General features: G+C 30.8%; 1 protein-coding gene across 4 annotated transcripts in view; it reads right to left on the bottom strand.

Annotated features, from left to right (window-relative positions):
• Window positions 1–1,319: 1,319 nt before the first annotated feature.
• LOC118184626 (uncharacterized) overlaps window positions 1,320–19,281 on the bottom strand; it is a 142,716-nt gene continuing 124,754 nt past the window's right edge. For 3 of the 4 annotated variants that reach the window (XM_085806892.1, XM_085806893.1, XM_085806894.1), the window contains exon 11: window positions 1,320–7,198. In XM_085806892.1, the coding sequence (XP_085663018.1) occupies window positions 6,897–7,198 (302 nt within the window). In that variant the 3' untranslated portion in view covers window positions 1,320–6,896. The remainder of the gene's footprint in view (window positions 7,199–19,281) is intronic. The other variant, XM_085806895.1, reaches the window with a different exon arrangement.

Below are 19,281 nucleotides of genomic sequence, written 5' to 3'. Positions count from 1 at the left end.
CATAATACGTTTATGTATGCACGTTTAATGTATAACGGACCGTATAAACTAAGCTAAAATTATCCAATTATCTATTTCGGTTAATGTTGCAGATTGTGTTGTTCCTTAATCTTCTAATTAGATCCGGCCTATTATTTTTTGCAGACTGTTAGAGCAATTTTATAAAAGTAAGCTTGAACTTTCGATTATGTCAAAAAGAATTTAAGTTTCTGGAGCTGCTAAAGGATCTACAAAGCAAAAGATGTTTCTATGTCCATCAAACAAAAAGTGGAATTGCTGCAAAAAATGGATAAAGGCATATCCTTTGTTTCTCTAACCATTCCAAAACCTGTTCATCAATTTGACGTTGCGGCGCGCAATGAACTGGAAGTTGATCCGTCAACATTACCCTTACCTTCAGGGCAGATGTTTTAATTTAATTCGGCTTATAATTCCTTACTAAATGTAGTATTTCATTTCAATGCACTCAGTCTTTGATATGATTTAAATCAAATTCCCCGTCATTTTAATTATCACGAATACACATCAAATAGTTTTCTGGTTGCAATTTTCTAATTTCGACTATGCGTAATGTATGCTTCATGCATGCACGCATTGAAAGAAAAAACAGGATTTTCAAGAAAACAGGACTTTCAATGTTTAATAAAGTAAAAAAATAAATATTAAGCTTTTTTTTTTTTTTTTTTTTTGTAAATTTTTGATACTCTTTAGATCATAATTGCTTTTTATTTCATAAATTAAGGTTTCATATTTTTAATTTTATAATTTCTGCATGCCATCTTACCAGATTTATACTGATGATCTATAATCTGGAATCGTCGAAGTCCAGACGAGTCCGGATTAAAGACTTTTGACTGTATATGTGATTGACTTGTTATATATGTTACTTCAAAGAAAATTTTTATATGACATTTTGTGATTTAATATATTAATAGTTTCAGGGAATTACAGCATTTCTCTGTGCATGGTAGGAATAGTTATCCTATCTAGCTAGCACATGGGATATCTGTGGTTTTAATTCCGACATTAAACTCATTGATTTCTCTTAGTTATGACAAAAAATATTTAACGGTAGCACCTGAACTAAAATGGGAGTCAGATTTGGTCAAATAAAGCTAATGGCTTACCCCAGTCACCCTTTAATTAGGGAAAGTATAAAGAATTATGCCAATAGTGAAGCATGGAGATGGGTTGGTTACATTGTTGAACCATATTATGATGGAAGTTTCAATCAACACAGATGATAGTCAGACTACTAGGAAAAATGATTAGCTTACATAAATGTCTATACTGAATACTTAAAAAAGTGAGAAAAGAAATTTTTATAAAATACTTTAATTCCATTTTCCATCCTTCATATACATCAAAACAGTTAATGTCAAAATTACAAAAATTGTTTATAGGTGTAAACTGAAACTAAATACAATAAAAAATCAAAATTTAAAAAGTTTTCAAGACCTTAAAATGTTTGTATATTCGTACCAGATTTCTGACAGCATCTATAACTTACATTTAATAATGTATAAAAAGTAAAATACTTCATTTTTTTTTATTACAGTAATTCCTAAAATCATATATGAAGTCTTACTAGATAGTTTCATAATCCTGGAACCTTGAATCGTACATAAATGATGTGCATTTATATACATACATATCGGTATTTATATACATAAATTAGTTTAGAGAAATACACATATTACAACACTTCTTAATACAACATTAAAAATTATATTCCTTTGGAGAACTGAAGGAAAATAATCTTTATGCAGAAAATTCATAATGAAGTATTTTGTAGATAATGATGTTTTACATATAATTTTTTGCAAAAAACTGCTAGTACTTTATTTACATCAAAACTTAAGTCTCTATAAGAAACATCTGTATAACCTGATAAACAAATGTAAAATAAATATTAATTACTGCCCTTTGTAAAGATCCAGAATGATATAAGATTATTTTTACTTTATGAAATAAAAAGTTTCTGAAATAATTTTTTTCAAAATTTAATGAGTCAGGGTACCACTGTTCAAATTTTGAGGCAGAATATGCAATCTCTCCTCTCCCTCTAAAGTAAAACAAATCCTTCATATGTTTCAGATGGTACATGGCAAGAATATGAAAAATGCAATTTGAAAGTTGGTACAGATATGTGTTTACAAATTGGATATATTTTTACATATCAACTTTAAACAGTTGCCTAGTAACAAATCTTACTAATTTACTAATTTGCTAACTGATTCACTTAAGATCAAATTTAACAAAAATCACTCTAATTAGTATCAATTATGAATATTACATATCAATGCAAGAATCTTTTTTATACTAAGTTTTTTCCATTTTTCTACAAAACTGAACTGAGAATCCAGTTTGAGTGGTGTTCAGAAATAAATTCCTATTCACAGTGGCAAATGACCATGTTTTATAACTTTTTATTAATTTCACCGACATATAACACAAACACCCTTTTAATATAAAATCAGCAATTATATACTCATTTAGCAATGAATGTACATAAAAGTATGACACTGGTTCAGCTATAGAAAGTTAATTATAAAATGAGGGGATATTTTTGAATATCCCCTAATTTTATAATTAACTTTATAATTTTTTTACATTATATTATTTACAAAAATTCAAATCCAAATACTCAAATTTTCACTTGGAAAAAAAGCTAGCAAGGAATTTATGGATAAATTCATCCATTATAAACAAGGCATCAATCTTATGAATTTAATGCTTCTGGAGATACACAGCTGTCATATTGATTTTTTGACATCCTTAACAATATGTAATAGTTTCAAGACCTAAAATTTGCTTTGCTTTACAAAAATACAAAATTACTGTCAAACAAATAATGTATTCAGCCATTCAAACTGCTTTGTTCACTTTATACAGGAAAATACTGTAACTGACATTTAAACAGCAAATCTTTATGAAAACCATTTAAAAATTTGATAACACTTACAGATAAAAAATTAAATACAATATTAAAGAAATTTACAATAACAAAAGGTCCATAGTTTCTTTGACAGGTGTATCATACAAGTACATAACCAAAGTAGGAATAAACATTGAAATATTTGATCACTGGCTCACCTACAATTGAAATAACTAGATCAGTATTTCTTGATAGAGATTCCACAAGAAATTGTGACCAAATAATGATGCAAATTTCATCGGTTACACTCAAAGAAAAATCAAATCTCACTTAAGCTTATTATTATTTTTAAAAAAAATTGATGCAAACTATAGATCTTGACACAGAAGATTACATGGACACTAGTGTAAAAAAATTAGGTATCTATTTCATAAAAGACATGCTAAATTCAATCAAGAGGGATGTATTTCTTATGACTCTAGCTTTGAAAATTAACAAGAATTATTGAGCTAAATTACCTGCTTTTTCTTTAAAATGGAAAATTTTTACATAAATAGCTTAACTGATCATACAAGTGTTCCCTAAATTTAATAATATTTAAGAAGTGGTTCCCTGAGGTTATAAATGGTTACGCTATGTCCCCCTATTCCAGATGCAGGGGATCATGGAAGAAAAACTTATGAAAATATTGTCAATTCAGACAGACATAAAACTTTGTGCTCTCTATAAGAAAAACAATGCTTTTATCATTCACCAAGAAAATCAACCAGTGTACTGTTACTAGACACAGTGAGACTCCCCAGCCAACAGGAGTTTGAAAGTTTATTCAGGAATCTCTGTTAGTCCAGAGAAAAATGACATTTATGGCACAGCTGCTGCTTTCAAATCATGCTGAAATTTATGGCACAGCTGCTGCTTTCAAATCATGCTGAAATTTCCTTTCAAATTAATATATTTTAGCAATATTATAACATACTGAAGATTAGCAAAGTAAATATATGTTAAATAATTAAGTACATAATGAATCTAGAAAATGTAAATTAATCATTTCCCTTTTATATTTCATTTGAGAACTAACTCCAATGAACTGTTATATTAATGCTGTTTGAAAATTTGTCTGTAATTTTACAGGAAATAGAATGGAAATATTTCCAGATTTAAATACATAAGCATCTCCCAAAATATGGAAGCGGCCTCCAAAAAATGACACAAGTAATTGTTTTTAAACATTTTGATGCAAATTGCATACAAAATACTTTTAGTGCGTAGTTAAGAATAAGCAAGAAGTTTATAAGAACTGGTGTACAAAATAATTATAAGTCCCCATGTACATTCATAAAATAATGGCAGGGTAGAGGTTAGGGACAATTTATCACTAATACAGGTTCACAATGGCAAATAATAGTTTGCCGAACAAGTCAAGAGGAAAACCCGTAACATATCAAAATATTAAATAAGAAAGAAAATAATACATTTTTTAAGTTTAAAAGTTTCATTAAAAACAAAAACATATAGTACTACAAACAGTTATACAAAGAACATGACAACGAAATATTAGTGTATATTAAATCTCATATATATCTTATTAAAATGTTTTCCCCCCTTTAAGCAATACTCAAAGAAAAATATAAAATGAAGTCCGAGATCCAGGACTTGCAAATTCACCGATTCTGTTTTTCGGAAATTTACAGATTTTAGATCATGAGTTTAAATCTAGTAAGATGGCAGGTACTTCATTTATTATATAGGACAGATAAAATGCTACCTAATCACACTGCCAATCAAGGGCCAAAAGTGTGTTCGTAGCTAGCACCAAGAAAATCAACCAGTGTACTGTTACTAGACACAGTGAGACTCCCCAGCCAACAGGAATTTGAAAGTTTATTCAGGAATCTCTGTTAGTCCAGAGAAAAATGACATTTATGGCACAGCTGCTGCTTTTTGTTTAGTACAGTCAAAAGTCATTAATTCGGACACCCATAATCCGGACCTCAAAGCTAAAAACTTTCTGCACATGCGCCGCGTTGACACATGCGCATAGGCGTTTACGCTTGCACGTACGACCTTTTACGACTGCGCATATGCTTGTGCGCAAGCGCAGAATACGTTTTCGCGTGCACATTTTATGTATAACGGATGGTATAAGCTAAAATTATCTAATTGCTTATTTCAGTTAATGTTGATGATTGCGTTGTTCTTTAATCTTCGAAATGGATCCGGCTTATTATTTTATGCAGACTGTAAGAGCAATATTATAAAAGTAAACTTGAACTTTCAATTATGTCAAATAGAATTTCCGATTCTGAAGCTCCCAAAGGATCTACAAAAGAAAGTATGTTTCGATGTCCGTCAAACAAAAAGTGGAATTGCTGCAAAAAATGGATAAAGACATGAAGAATGTGACAGAGAGGTTAGCGAAAACGAAAAAAATTTCGATTGACAAGTTAGTCAGTATTCTCGGCACAGCAATTAATGGGACTTGAACAGCGGAACTTTGTAACTGAACAAGAAATTATGTCTGTTTATAGAATTAAAGAGAAAGTATTATCACATAAAATGAAGCAACTTAAACAACTTACATTGAAAAAAATGTTTAATAAAGTAAACAAATAAATATTAAGCTTTTTTTTTTGTAAATTTTGATACCCTTTAGATCATAATTGTTCTTTATTTCATAAATTACGGTTTCATATTTTTAATTTTAGAATTTCTGCATGCCATCTTAGGAGATTTAAACTGATGATCTATAATCCGGAAAAATCGATAATCCGGAATCGGCGAAGTCCCGAAGAGTCTGGATTAACGACTTTTGACTGTACTATATTAATCATTCATGAACTTTGTAGAGGCAAAAAGTTTTTTTAAAAAATATTATTGATTTATTTATTTTCTGGCTGGCGGTCCAGATATCGGACATAGAAGCATGACTATTTTGCAAGATAGAAATTTTTAAAATTTAAGTTTCCAAAAATTCTTAACTGTAACGTAAGTATATGAGTATATGAAAAATATATTAAATATATCATGAAAACATATTATTAAACAATATAAAAAAGCAAAAATATAACAAAACCGGGCAAACTAAAGAATTAAATTAACTTCATGAATGAAATGATGAAAATACCACATGCAACATTCTGTTAGAACAGCTGAAATGCACAACAGCGGTAATAATTTATACAGTTTTTAAAACTAAACTTAACTCTGCATTTCATCATTTTCTTACTGAATATGTCTTACTTTATGTAGTTATTTCTCACAGACTGAAAATGTTTTCTAAATCGGCCCTCTTGGAAACTAGAAAAAATGGTAATAATCACATGAGGCCTTACTCTCCACAAAAAGAGGGATGGGAGGAAGAATTGCATAATTAAAATGTTTCAAGATAATAATTACAATAGTACTTTATATTTTCAGGCATAAAACAAATTCAAAATTAAGTTCATTTATTTCTGCACCTTTTTTTAAATTGAAACTAATATGCAACTAATTATGGATAAAAAATTAAGATTGATGTAAACTTATAAAAATTTCACCATTTTCATGAAAATAATGTACTTAATATCTAAGTACATACAACAGATATCTTTAAAAACTGCTATGTTAATTAAACGTTAAATTTAATAGAAATATACAAACATTTCAACAAAAACAAGAGAACAAAATGTAGGTGCATTTATTTGCATTTGTTCCAACAATCCAAAGTCTTACAACAGATGTTATGATGAAAATGGCAAGGTGTTACTTTCACCATATTCATAATGAAAACAAAAAGTGCAACATTCATATTCTCTAATACAGAGATTTTTTTTTCCCCATCACTGAGTTATCACTAGGTGTTAGCAATACAGTAACATGAAAAGAGTCATATTAAAGAAATGCCAAATTTGTACCTCTAACAACTAGTATTAATTTGTTGTGCAACATAGTTGAAGAATAAACATAAGAGTAAACACAATTTTGATTCTATATACATAGGCTCCCGCAAAAGTAAAGACAGTAAAAAAAAATATAGTTCTCATTTTATTTTGCGGCGTTTATTCCGAGTCTTTGGTGTTTTAAGACGCCTTAAAGAGTTTTGTTTCAGAACAGTTCCTCCACTATTTAAAAGAAACTCTGCTGCCTCTGAAGCAGCAACTTCGGAAGTAGCATTATTTAATGCATTTTCTAAAAGACTATCACCACTATTATTATTATTACAGCCTGTAGTTTCAGCAGAAGTTACTTCATTACCTTGGTTTATACAATCAAGAAAAGGAGAATTAGGTACATCAAGTTCCACTTCCAGGAAGTTAGGCGTGAACTGCACGAGTTCATTTCCTGAAAAAAATTTTATACATATATATATATATATATCACTTTTAAGTGCATATTACTTACAGTATTGTACAAAAACTGTAATAAATTTCTTTAATACTGTAAAACTTAATTTATGACAAAAATATAAAAATAAAAAGGTAATTATAGTTATATGAAGTAGGACTTAAGAAATATTATTATAAACAAACATATATTACTGTATATGTTTGTTTATAATAATATTTCTTCTTAAGTTCTACTTCATACAACTATAATTACCTTTCAGAAGTCAAACAACAAAAATCAGCGTTAATTTACAAAATAGTCTAAAATGAATTTTGAAGAAGAGAGAAATGTGCAGATGCAGGTAGACACATTATGGTGTAGGAAACTAAGCACATGCTTAAAACACAAGGAAAAATTGATTATTTTGTTATTTCTATTTATCACCAAAGAATAACTCAGTTATACATTAAAGCTGAGATTCAAGAACCTTATGTAGTGGATAATAGAGTTCGGGGAATCCCGTTGAAATTTCGAACTTTTTGTGACATAAATTATCCACAAGCGGCAAGACAGCTTTCCAGCAATGCATTCGTATGCTTCCTCAAATATAGTGACATTTAAAATTATCATTAATAATACAAACATAATTTTGTTTCAGTGTATTGCCCCCTAATTAATAATGCCTTGAATGATTATTTATATTGTATTAACAGTATTATTGATTCGCATAAAGACTCAGAAATGCTTATTTGTGTAGATTTCAATGCTTAGATCCAAAAGGTGATGATCCAAAGGTTATATACTGATTTTGTTTAAAAATTTCTCCATTTTAAGAAAAATTAAGGTGTTTATGATATCCTGTTAGTAACACATTTTTATGCATATAAGTAACATGTGTTATATTTTGTTTTACAAAGTATGTAAAAATGTGTTATTTGTTGGTGTAGGTGGTAAATCTCACAAGCTTCTAGACTTTAAGTTCATATTTTAGTTGTTAATTTTATCTAAAGTTATTTCAGGTAGTACGGTGGTTGTTCTGCTACTTATGGGCCTGATTTAGGTCTTGTTTCAGATTTTAATGTTTCTTTATTTAAATAGCACCACTAAGCCCTGTTAAGCCTCTAATGGCGGTACAGGAAGTTCAATCAGTCTTATCACAACAGAATGATTAACAATATGCTGCAATTTTGATGCTCCAGATCACTTGAGGATGACTCTAAAGACAAGCCCATTCACTTTGGAAATAATACTGGATATTAAGTTTTTTAAAGAAAGCAGGATATCAAACAAAATCACAGCAAAAAGACTTGGACTCAGGAGTTCGAAAAAAATATTACATATCAGACACAGATGTATGTTAAACTTACCTTTATATTATCTTTAATTGCATTCGAAATAATTACAATCAGTTGCATTAAGCAAATGTTTTATTGAATAAATTGGAATTTTTCATTATAACTCATTAATAACTGAAATAATGGCCAACAAATACTTTGCATATCCTTGATATGCCATTTGAATTTTCATCCAGAGTTCTTCAAAATGTATTTTGTCATTTCATCAACTAAGCTTATGACATGGAAATAAAAACTTAAACTGGAGAAAAATCTGAATAATGTAATATGTGAACTCTTTAATCAACTATTATTTTGGGAATTTTTCATTCAATATAGATATGGATGCTATGTTAAAACGAGTAAATGCATCACCATGCTGAAATTTCAGCTAAATACCAATTCATTTGTATTTATGTATGTACTCTTAGGTGTAGAATAGACATTCCACTAAAATGCCATCTGCTTTGCTAGCCCAAATGATGGCTCAAAAATGTTGTTGATAATCCTATTACATACATATTGCAAAGTTCATATCTTTGCCACAAATAACAAACAAACCCTACCAAGAAAACATCCCTTATTTGTAAAAATTACAGATAATGGAAACTGTAGAACCTTACATTAAGTATTATACAAATATATTCCACAATAATGAACCCAGCAATAAATCAAAAGATATATGAGAAATTTCAATCTAATGAAACTGAGAATAAAGACAAAATGAAAGAAAGGTGTTTAAAAAAAGGGGGGACATCTTCAGACTGATGAATACCATAAGTAGATGACCAAACAAACACTAAGAATAACAATTCTATAAAAATTTTGCAATTATCTATATCAAAAGTTTTACATTGAAACTTAAAGACCAAACAGTATACATTTCAAATATTGTTTTTAAAATAATATTACAGAATATGTATATAAACATATACACAATTCCATATATTTACTACAGTAGAACCTTGGGTCATAAACACTTCATGAACGATTGGTTTACAAATACTGAATCGAAAGAAAACATCCTTCAAAGCGAAACTAACCAGGTTAGAAAACATAATGAAAGAATATGATAGCAGTGTGAATAAAAACCAAATTCAAATACAGTATAGATTCCTTAAAAGTATTGAAATGAACATTAGAAATTTAAGAAACAGATATGTCAAAAGTGTCGACGAAAAAGATGTCACTGAAATGGAAGAAAGAAAAGAAAGTACTAGAGGTAAGAATTAGAGAAATTCTATCACACATTCTGAACATGAAAATAAATGTAGTAAATTTGATGCTAAAGTACAAATGTGTTTGCCAGAATTACTTATTTCTAAATGTTCTGTTAAATATACCTAATAATACTCAATTAACAGAAGTTCAGAAAACTCTACTATTTAAAGGCTGCATTAATTGATGAAGCAAAAAACCTTGAAACTCTTGATGATAATCAAAATCGTAAAAAACAACCTTGTATTTAGCATAGGTATAATGAAAGACTCAATTGATTTCGAGGGCAGCTAAAGGTCCCTCCTCATCAGGAGAAAGAAATACATAGAAAGAAGAAAATAGGAGAAGGAGTCACAGAAACACGTGGTCCTTATCAGCACTGCACTTGGTCATAACTAGATTTTTAATCAGAGTTGCACTGGCTGCCTACTTTTAGTTCTCCGTTGAAATCTTGATGATACTTTCAGTTCTCCGTTTAAAGCGCTTCAAGATAGGTATGAAAATAAAAGAATATTAATTGAGATGCATATAAAGTCAATAATGGATTTATATAATTTAATATATGAAATGTTTAAGAGGATGAGATTTGTAATAGATAATGTTACTAAAAACATTAGGGCTTTAAATGTTTTAAAGTAGGACAAAAATAATTTATCAAGACATTGTTATTAAATATCGTACTTCAGAAAGTAGATCTTCAAATATGCACACAATTTGAACTAAGCATTAACGCTATGGAAGTTCCTACCTTTGATAAATTATTTTCAGTTTTAGAGAAAAGATGTCAATTATTAGATAACATTAACTATAATACTAATTAAGTGAAATATTTGTTAGAAAAGGTTCAAAATCGAAGGCTCTGACAGTTAAAACCGAGTGTTCGACTTGTGTGATATGTAAAAATAATAATTATCCACTATATAAATGTGACTCATTTTTAAAATTAAATTCAAAGATATGAAAGGGTTAAAAACAATAAATTGTGTTTAAACTGTCTCAGTAAGGGACATTTAATTGCAAAATGCAACTCTAAGTTCAGATGTTCCCAATGCCATAAAAAAATATCATTCATTAATCTCTCCCCCACTCATCCCCCCAAAGATCAACAGTTACATAAAACAAAAATGGGAGATTATAAACAAGAGTGTAGATAGCTCTCATACAAATCAATCACATTGTCTTTTGACAAGGAGAAAAAATTAGGTTATTAGGGACACAAAAGTATATGTTTGTAATTCAGAAGTAAAAAGAATTCTAGTTAGTGCTATTCTTGATAAAGGCAGCATGATCTGTTTTCTGTGTGAAGGGGTTGTCAGTTTGTTACATATAAAAAAAGAAAGAATTTATGCTTCTGCATCCGGAATAAATGAGAACAAGAGAATGTTACAATTATCAAATAGATGTACATATTTCGTATAAGGATTTAACATATGTAAGATCAGTTAGCTGTTTGGTTATTTCTAAAATAACCAGTAACTCCATCAAGGAGTTTAGATACGCAGTCAATAAATATTCCCAATGATACTGAATTAGCAGATCTACGATTTGGAACTCCTAACAAAATAGACATATTACTAGGGGCAGAATTGCTCTTTGAGATTTTAAAACTAAATCTCAATTAGCAAATCAACCTTTGATATTCCAAGAAACAGTTTTTGGATATCCTGCGTCTGGTACATGCAAGAGTAACTCAGAAGGTAACGCTTAGTTCTAAATAGTGAAAACAGCTTGACAAAACTTTGCAAAGATTTGGGGAAGTTGAACCCAATGAAAATATCAAGGATACTTTGAGTGAAGAAAAAAAAAAAAAAAAAAAAAAAAAAAAATGCTGTGAAGAACATTTCAAGTGTACTCGCTATAGGAAAAATGATGGAAGATATGTAGTTCAGTTACTCATTAAGAAAGTGTAGAATTAATGGAACTGAAAACGCTGGCATCTATAAGGATTTAAATCACATAGAGGACGTTCAAGAAATTTAAACACTGATTCGCAATTATCTCAGTCATCATGGAGTTTATTGCGCAGAGAAAAACCTCTACCAAGCTTTGTGCTGTGTTTAATGCATCAGCAGCTACTAGTAATCGAAAATCACTAAATTCAATATCAATAAAAGAGTGAAAACCTCAAGGAGATTTATTTTCTTATATTAGCAGATTTCAAAAGTACATCTATGCACTAGGAGCTGCTGTTCAGAAGATGTATTGACAAATACTTATTGAACCCAGTGCCGCCCTAACCACAGGGCTAAATGGGCTATAGCCCCAGGGCGCAAGCCTTTTGAGGTGGCAATTTTTTATTTGCGATATAGTAAAAATTTATTTTTCATTTTATTAGTTTTTACTTATTTTTAAATTAAAACACTTCTTAAAATATTAAACTGATTTTTATTTCTTCCAAATGTGCTGAAAAACGATAGATAGAGAAGGGCAACGCGAAATAGGAGTAACACCCTACCGATCGTACTTTTGTTTCAGTCGCATTTGAACTGTCGGAGCTGTACTAGAGTTAATATAAGACCACCTACGTATACTCACCGCGTCGCCAGGGCATATTCATTTATCTAAACGTAAATTGTATTATTTTAACAATCCTGATAAAAGATAGGAACATAAAGGGGTCACTGATGCGTACCTTAATATAGATTGCACGACAAAAGTAAAATTGATATACGAGGGCTATCCAGAAAGTAGATTACGTTTTGGAATAAAAAAATAAACAAAGTATAGGAAACAAATTTTATTATATACAGATGAAAGCCACACTCAAATACTACTTTTCTACATAGTCACCATACAAATTAAGGCATTTATCGTAGCGATGTACGAGCTTGGAAATTCCTTCGTCGAAAAATTCGGCCGCCTGCGCCTTCAACCACTTCGTTACCTCTTCTTGCAGCTGTGCGTCGTCATCAAAACGCATTGATTGCAATTTCGTTTCACAGTTCACATGTTTCACCCATGTTTCGTCACCAGTAACGATGCGATCGAGTAAAGAGTCACCATCCTTATGGTAAGCGTCCAAAAAGTTCAACGCTGCAGCCATTCGCTGATTTTTGTGGTCCTCTGTCAAGATTTTTGGAATCCATCTTGCACAAAACTTGTGGTAACCAAGCTTTTTGCTGATGATTTCGTGCAACAAACTTCGCGAAATTTGTGGAAAACTCAAAGAAAGTTCCGTTATTGTGAAATTTCGATTTTCACGGACTTTAGCATCGACTTTTTCGAGAAGTTCGGCGGTCACTATGCTGGGTCTCCCACTTCGATCTTCGTCGTGAACATTGGTTCGGCCATTTTGAAATCTTATGACCCACTGACGCACTCCACCTTCAGTGATAATGTTGTCCCCATACACTTCACGAAGCTGCCGATAGATTTCTATCGGTTTACAGTTTTTTGCAGTCAGAAACCTTATTACTGAGCGCACCTCGCAGCTCGCGGGATTTTCAATTAACGCAGACATTTCAAACCGTCACAGTATCTGAACGGAGCACAGCACGAACCTCTCACTAGCACGGCTAGATGCAGACTGAGCTGCGCAACGCTCTGACCCCAAGATGGCCGCGCTAGCCCCGCCCCTAGCGGACACAGACGGAAACGTAATCTACTTCCTGGATGGCCCTCGTAATTTTAGTATTTGTCGACTGAATAAGGTGAATTAAAAATTGAAAATTAAGTGGAAATTATTAAATTATATTATTATCTTCCTAAGGTAAGTGCTTTTCCTTTTACATACACTAGTGGACAAAAAAAAAAAAAAAAAAAAAAAAAAAAAAAAAAAAAAAAAAGCATAATAAAAAAATGGCATTTAGCAAGATAATATTTATTAATTTTAAAAGGTTAAAAAATAAATTGTTTTTTTTTCTCATTTTATATTTAAAAATATATTTACTTTAAGGTATAAAGAAATTAGGTAGTATATTGAACGGTTTATAAAAAATCAAAGTGGACAAAAAAAAAAAAAAAAAAAAAAAAGCATATTGAAAAAAATTGCCTTTTCCCGCCAAAAAACATAAAAAAATTCTATGATTCAGTGCATCCATGTCAAAGCAATTATCAATTGAAGACAAGGCTCAAATTGTAGTTTTCCACGAGTCTGGAATGAGCCAAATGGAGTTAGCAAAAAAAATTGGAAAATACCGAAAATATATCTATCGCAGAACTAAGTTTAAAGACAATAATCGAGTTAAAAATTGAATCTACATTTCCAAACTTAACCACAGCACTGCGCATATTTTTAAGTATCGCCACAACAAACTGCAGTGGCGAAAGATCATTTTCAGCAATCAAAAGAATAAAAAATTACTCACGATCTTCTTTGGGACAGAGTAAACTCAATGATTTAAGTATTTTGTCTATTGAAAGAGATTTATTTGAAAATTTAAATGCTAGTGATATTATTGATGAGTTTGCCAAAGAAAAAGCTAGGAAAGTAAATATATAAGTTACATTTGTTTAGATTAAGGTGTGTTTTTGTTCTTAAATGGTTTTTTATTTAATTAAATTTTATTTTTGTTTATGTTATGCACTGATGGAGAATCATATAATAGTTCCGATCAAGTTCTAAGGATTAGACTAAAAACTGATCGGAACTGTCATTATTGAGATAATCCCCTCAAATCTGGGTAAACATTTATACCCATCTTTTAAATAAGTGACTTTAAAGAAAAGTTACAATAAAGATAACAGTTTATTATAAAAGTAATAAGTTTTTTTCTAGTTCTGACACTTTTGTTTTGTATAACTTTTCTGACTCCCATTTGCCATTCTGTGTATTTTCTTAGGAAGAAGGGCGCATTATTTTTAGTAGCCCATGGGCGCTGAATTCCTTAAGACAGCCCTGATTGAACCCCCTCAAAGAAACCTGCAGTTTTGATCTTAAGGAAAGAAATCGGTTGGTAGCCTGTGCAAACTTATCGTCTAAGGACTTTAACATACAGAACAGCAAGTGCACCATTCCTTGCAACAAGGGTCCTAGAGTGTTAGTAATGAATGAAGCCTCAAGCAATTTCCTTATGCCTCAAGAGCCAGCCATACTGAAGGATTATTACATAGATGACATTATCACTGGAGCTACCATGCTCCAAGAAGCCAAAGAGTTGCAGACACAATTAACTTGTCTTCTAGAATGTGGTGGATTGCAGTTATATAAATGGTGTTCAAATAATACAGAACTATCTAAGAATAGAGAAAATGCAACTCAGGATTATTCTTTTCAAGTTACTGATAAGCCTCTTATTTACAATGGCTTTGTGAATGTCACGAAGTATGGTTACAGACCGTTTTTCTTACAAATTAACGATACTTGACACTGAAGAAACAGCAATGAAATGAGATATCTTACGAGCAATAGGTCGCCTCTTTGAAAGGGCTGTGGAGTCGCTAAAAATGGGTCAACTCCGATTCCAGTTTTTTTTTTTTTTTTTTTGAAAGTTTAAATTTGAAATGAAAATGAATTGAAAAAAATTAATGGCAAGCTGAGTTATTATTTTTATTTACGGACTATTAATAAATAAATATAAGGTAGGAGGATGGATGTGATATTTGCCATTAGTGATTAAACTGATTCACTTAGTTACAAATCTCACTGGTAAATTTAGGTAAGCAGCAATAGCAGCAAGAACTGCCAAAATTAATGCCATTCGTAGGAAGCGAGTGGGAAAAGGAGCAATTATTGATCAAACAACGCGATAAGGAAGTACATATTTCATGATAAAGAGGTTTTTAAACTTAAGAACTTTTTTAGAAGATGTAGATCACCTTAATGTTTCACTAACAGAAAGACTGTGGAATGATCTTGCAGAATTGGAAACTCGTCTTTCTACACCGTATATAGCCACAAAAAAGCTGCAATCTGAAGAATTGACAGGAGGCAGGAATGGAAGAATGGGATGTTTGTTCTTTCTGAAATGGAGGGTTTATTGCAGAAAGAATCATTTCTTCAATGAAAAAAAGAGAAACTAGTTTGCTAAATAATGATATATTGCTGGATTCAATAGATGTAGATCCAAAACATCGAATTTTCTTAGATGACGAACAAATTAAAAAGGCAAAGAAAGCCATCTATGAGCTTTCATTAAAAATGAGATTATTTTCAGAACAGTTGGAGAATTCGAATCAAGGCAGTCGAACTGCAAACATTGCAACTGAGTCTCTATCATCTTCTTCCAGTGATGAATTTGAGAAATACTTTTGGATAATATTGAAAAGGCTAAGGCAAAGCAAATGAAAATAAAGAACCAAGAGCCTTTAGATATAAAAAATGAAAAAAATAAAAACAAGATTTCTACACAGCCTTTGAAGAAATAGAGAAATATGATTGTGCAAGACACCTCTTTTAGAACTTATAAAAATCTATCCTGAAAAGTTAACCCTCTGGCTGCTCATCCTGCAATTTCCATGCCAACTCAAATGTAGCAAAATCTGTTCATCCCGGGGATTGTGTTTTTCTTCCTTTATTGAGGAGCACATTACGTTTCCCCCCCCATTTAACCACTGAAATAAATTATATACTGTATTAGACATTTAGTTCACATTTTGGCCAACAGATATCATTAATCGTCCACTAAACTGCGGCATTTGAAGGCACGTGGTAATTTACCACTCAAATTCCACTTTTTTCTTACAGAAATGGCTGCTAAAAATCATTCAGGGATAACCTTGATTATTTAATTAAATTATTGAATTATTAATTAAATTTATTGATTAGATTAATAATTAGACTGATTATTAATTAGATTTATTGAATCTGGTGCAAAGACTGTGAAGTTGGACTTTGCCTTGAATCCTGTTTTGAACTCTATCATAAACTGCATTTCTAAAATATTTTTTCCTTCAGTGCTTTATATTTTCTAAAATTTTATATATTTTACTTTTTTATATTATGCAATAAATAAAAATTAACTGTAATTCAACTAAAATTTATTAAAACAATTTGGGGGGGTGATAACATCTGATATTAGTTTTTCTGGCAAATTAGTTTCTCATAATAAAAATTTTATATAAAGAAATATTTTCTAGAAAGGGAAAATATATTTTTCAATTCTCCAATATATATAGATTCAAAATATGAAAAAAGAAAAATGCGCACAATTTTTTAAGCCATTTCAGTCCACAAATTGAGCAGTCAGAGGGTTAATAGAAGTTGGCCTAACAGTAACAGCTCTTTCCCCTACTCAAGTTAGTGTGGAAAGACTCAGCTCTGAAGTTTATCAAATCGGATCTATGGCCCCCAACAAAGATCTTGCTGAAGCTATACTGTTTCTTAGAAATAACTAATGCCAATTTTTCCATTTCATTATAAATACTAATTAATATAAATAATTTGCTACGCCATCAATTTTTTTTCTGTAACATCTATTACATCTTTTACATTAAAAAAATAAGTTGTAACCTATGTGTATATGTTTATACACACATATATATGTAATAAAACTGTGGTTGGATGACAAGATGTGAAAGATTTGATTATGAATGCAGCACAAACTTGCATTAAAATTTTCGGTGAAACAGGACTTTTCTCTTGATTCACTGTGAACACATAATAACAAACCCATGTAGATTTCTTCATAATTAGAACTGGCTGAAGAATGCAATGACAAAACACTTTTAGAGGCACTAAAATAAGAACACTGAGACGTAGTAGAAATACTAATTGCGTAGATACTTGAAGCTTAGAGCATCCATCTATTTTGAATAAGCAAACGAGCCGGATTAAATTCCTTTTTTTAAAATTTTAATTCACTTGTAGCCACATTTCACTTGGCACTCTACTCGTGCCTATTATAGAACATTTTCAATTTTGATATTATTCCCATAGAAGCGAAAGTAGCAGCACACACATAATCGCAGAAAGACGTCTGGCCAAGAAGAAAGCATAACCAAAAGTGACGCATCAGTTCATAGAAAGAAGGGAGGGAGTCACTTTAGTTTTGGTTTACAATCCGATGATTGGTCAAGAGGCATCTGCACTAAGGGTTACTAAGATTGCATGATTAATTTGAATCAGGGTTCATAGCCACATTTTAGTTAAAAAAATAAGCACCTATAAGCACTTTTCAAGCACATTTTAAGAAAAAAATAAGCACCTGTCTAATTACATTACACACAACTGCATAACCTTAAAAGAAAAATTAGAATTGTAATTTAAAATATGAGCAATGCAAAATTTATTAAGAGAATGAGCATTACCTCAACCATGGAAAAAAATTAACTTTTTTTTTTTTAATTTTATATGACAGTTCAATTTACAGAATTAGTTTACAATGAGAGAAAAAAACACTATGCAGAACTAAACTATATTACATTTAATGATGAAATTTCAGTTGAAAATATAGAAAATAAATAATAATAAGCCATATTAATTGTATTCATTTGACACCTAATAATAAATACAATTTATTTTTCCACTCGTATTAATATTTAAATAATTTAACTTAAATGAAAATTCTGAACATTTTCTAAATTTTCATTGCATAACAGTTTTCCCTTAACATATATCCCAAACAAAGTAATTTAAGTAAAAAAGAGGCACATTTCTGAAATCAGAAGACGGGAAATTGCTTCATGCAGTCATCCTTTAACAGTAAAAGCTTAACTAACCCGCATACTCGGAAATTCCCGAATATTCCGGGTAGTAATTGGAAAAAGAGAAGTGGGGGAGATTGTAGCCGTTCTTTAGATTTAAATTTAGGCTAAATAAATGGTTTTGACATTTCAATATGTGCATCATATAAAAACCAACGGAACTGAGAAATATTCTGCTTCGAAAGCACAGTAAAACTCTTTTAAGTGTTCATAAACAAATCTCAGACTGAACATCAAAATTAATTATTGCTGCAAAACACTGCAAACGTCATTGCGCAATACATGCGGCGTAATTTTTCCACATGTTATATTACGCAATTGGAATCAACAGCTGCAGGCATTCAGAGAATAAAGAACTAAATAAAGGAAAAGAGACTAACTAATCTGGGGTGTTTCTGATTCTAATTTTCAACAGACTGCGTTAAATTTCCGGAATAGAATCAATCTTCGCTTAGGTTGGGTAGACCGCAAAAACTTTTAGTCCTATCCAATCCAGATCGGACAGTGACAAAAAAAAAGTCCGCTGCTTCAATATTAGATTTTGAGGAGAAAGGGGAGAACCTCCCAACCTCCGTACTGTATAATGTATTGTCAAAAAAAAAAAAAAAAAAAAAAAAAAAGACTAATTACTTTCCTTTTATTTAAGCCGCTCCGAATATTATTCCTTAGAAAGCTAATCTGTGTAAAAACACACCCATTTTTGGAAGTTTATCTATACTTCAGCAGTTACTGCAACTATATTATTATATTCATGCATATGCTCATAATATAAGCATAACGATCATAATAAAAATGAATATGAACTGACCACGTGGAACGAGAATGCAAATTATTAAAATCTTGAGAAATTCAAACGTGTGTAGTATTTAGGTGGAAGGAAAAGAATACCGAATGTACCGGAATTTTCTACCGTTTTCGCAATTCTTTGACCAATAGAATGACGTGCACCTGTCTGTACTCTTG

Source organism: Stegodyphus dumicola, chromosome 12 (assembly GCF_044657685.1).
Source record: "Stegodyphus dumicola isolate Sdum_Otavi_A_Nest chromosome 12, ASM4465768v1".
Classification (NCBI taxonomy): domain Eukaryota; kingdom Metazoa; phylum Arthropoda; class Arachnida; order Araneae; family Eresidae; genus Stegodyphus; species Stegodyphus dumicola.
This window is presented reverse-complemented; position numbering and strand designations above follow the sequence as displayed.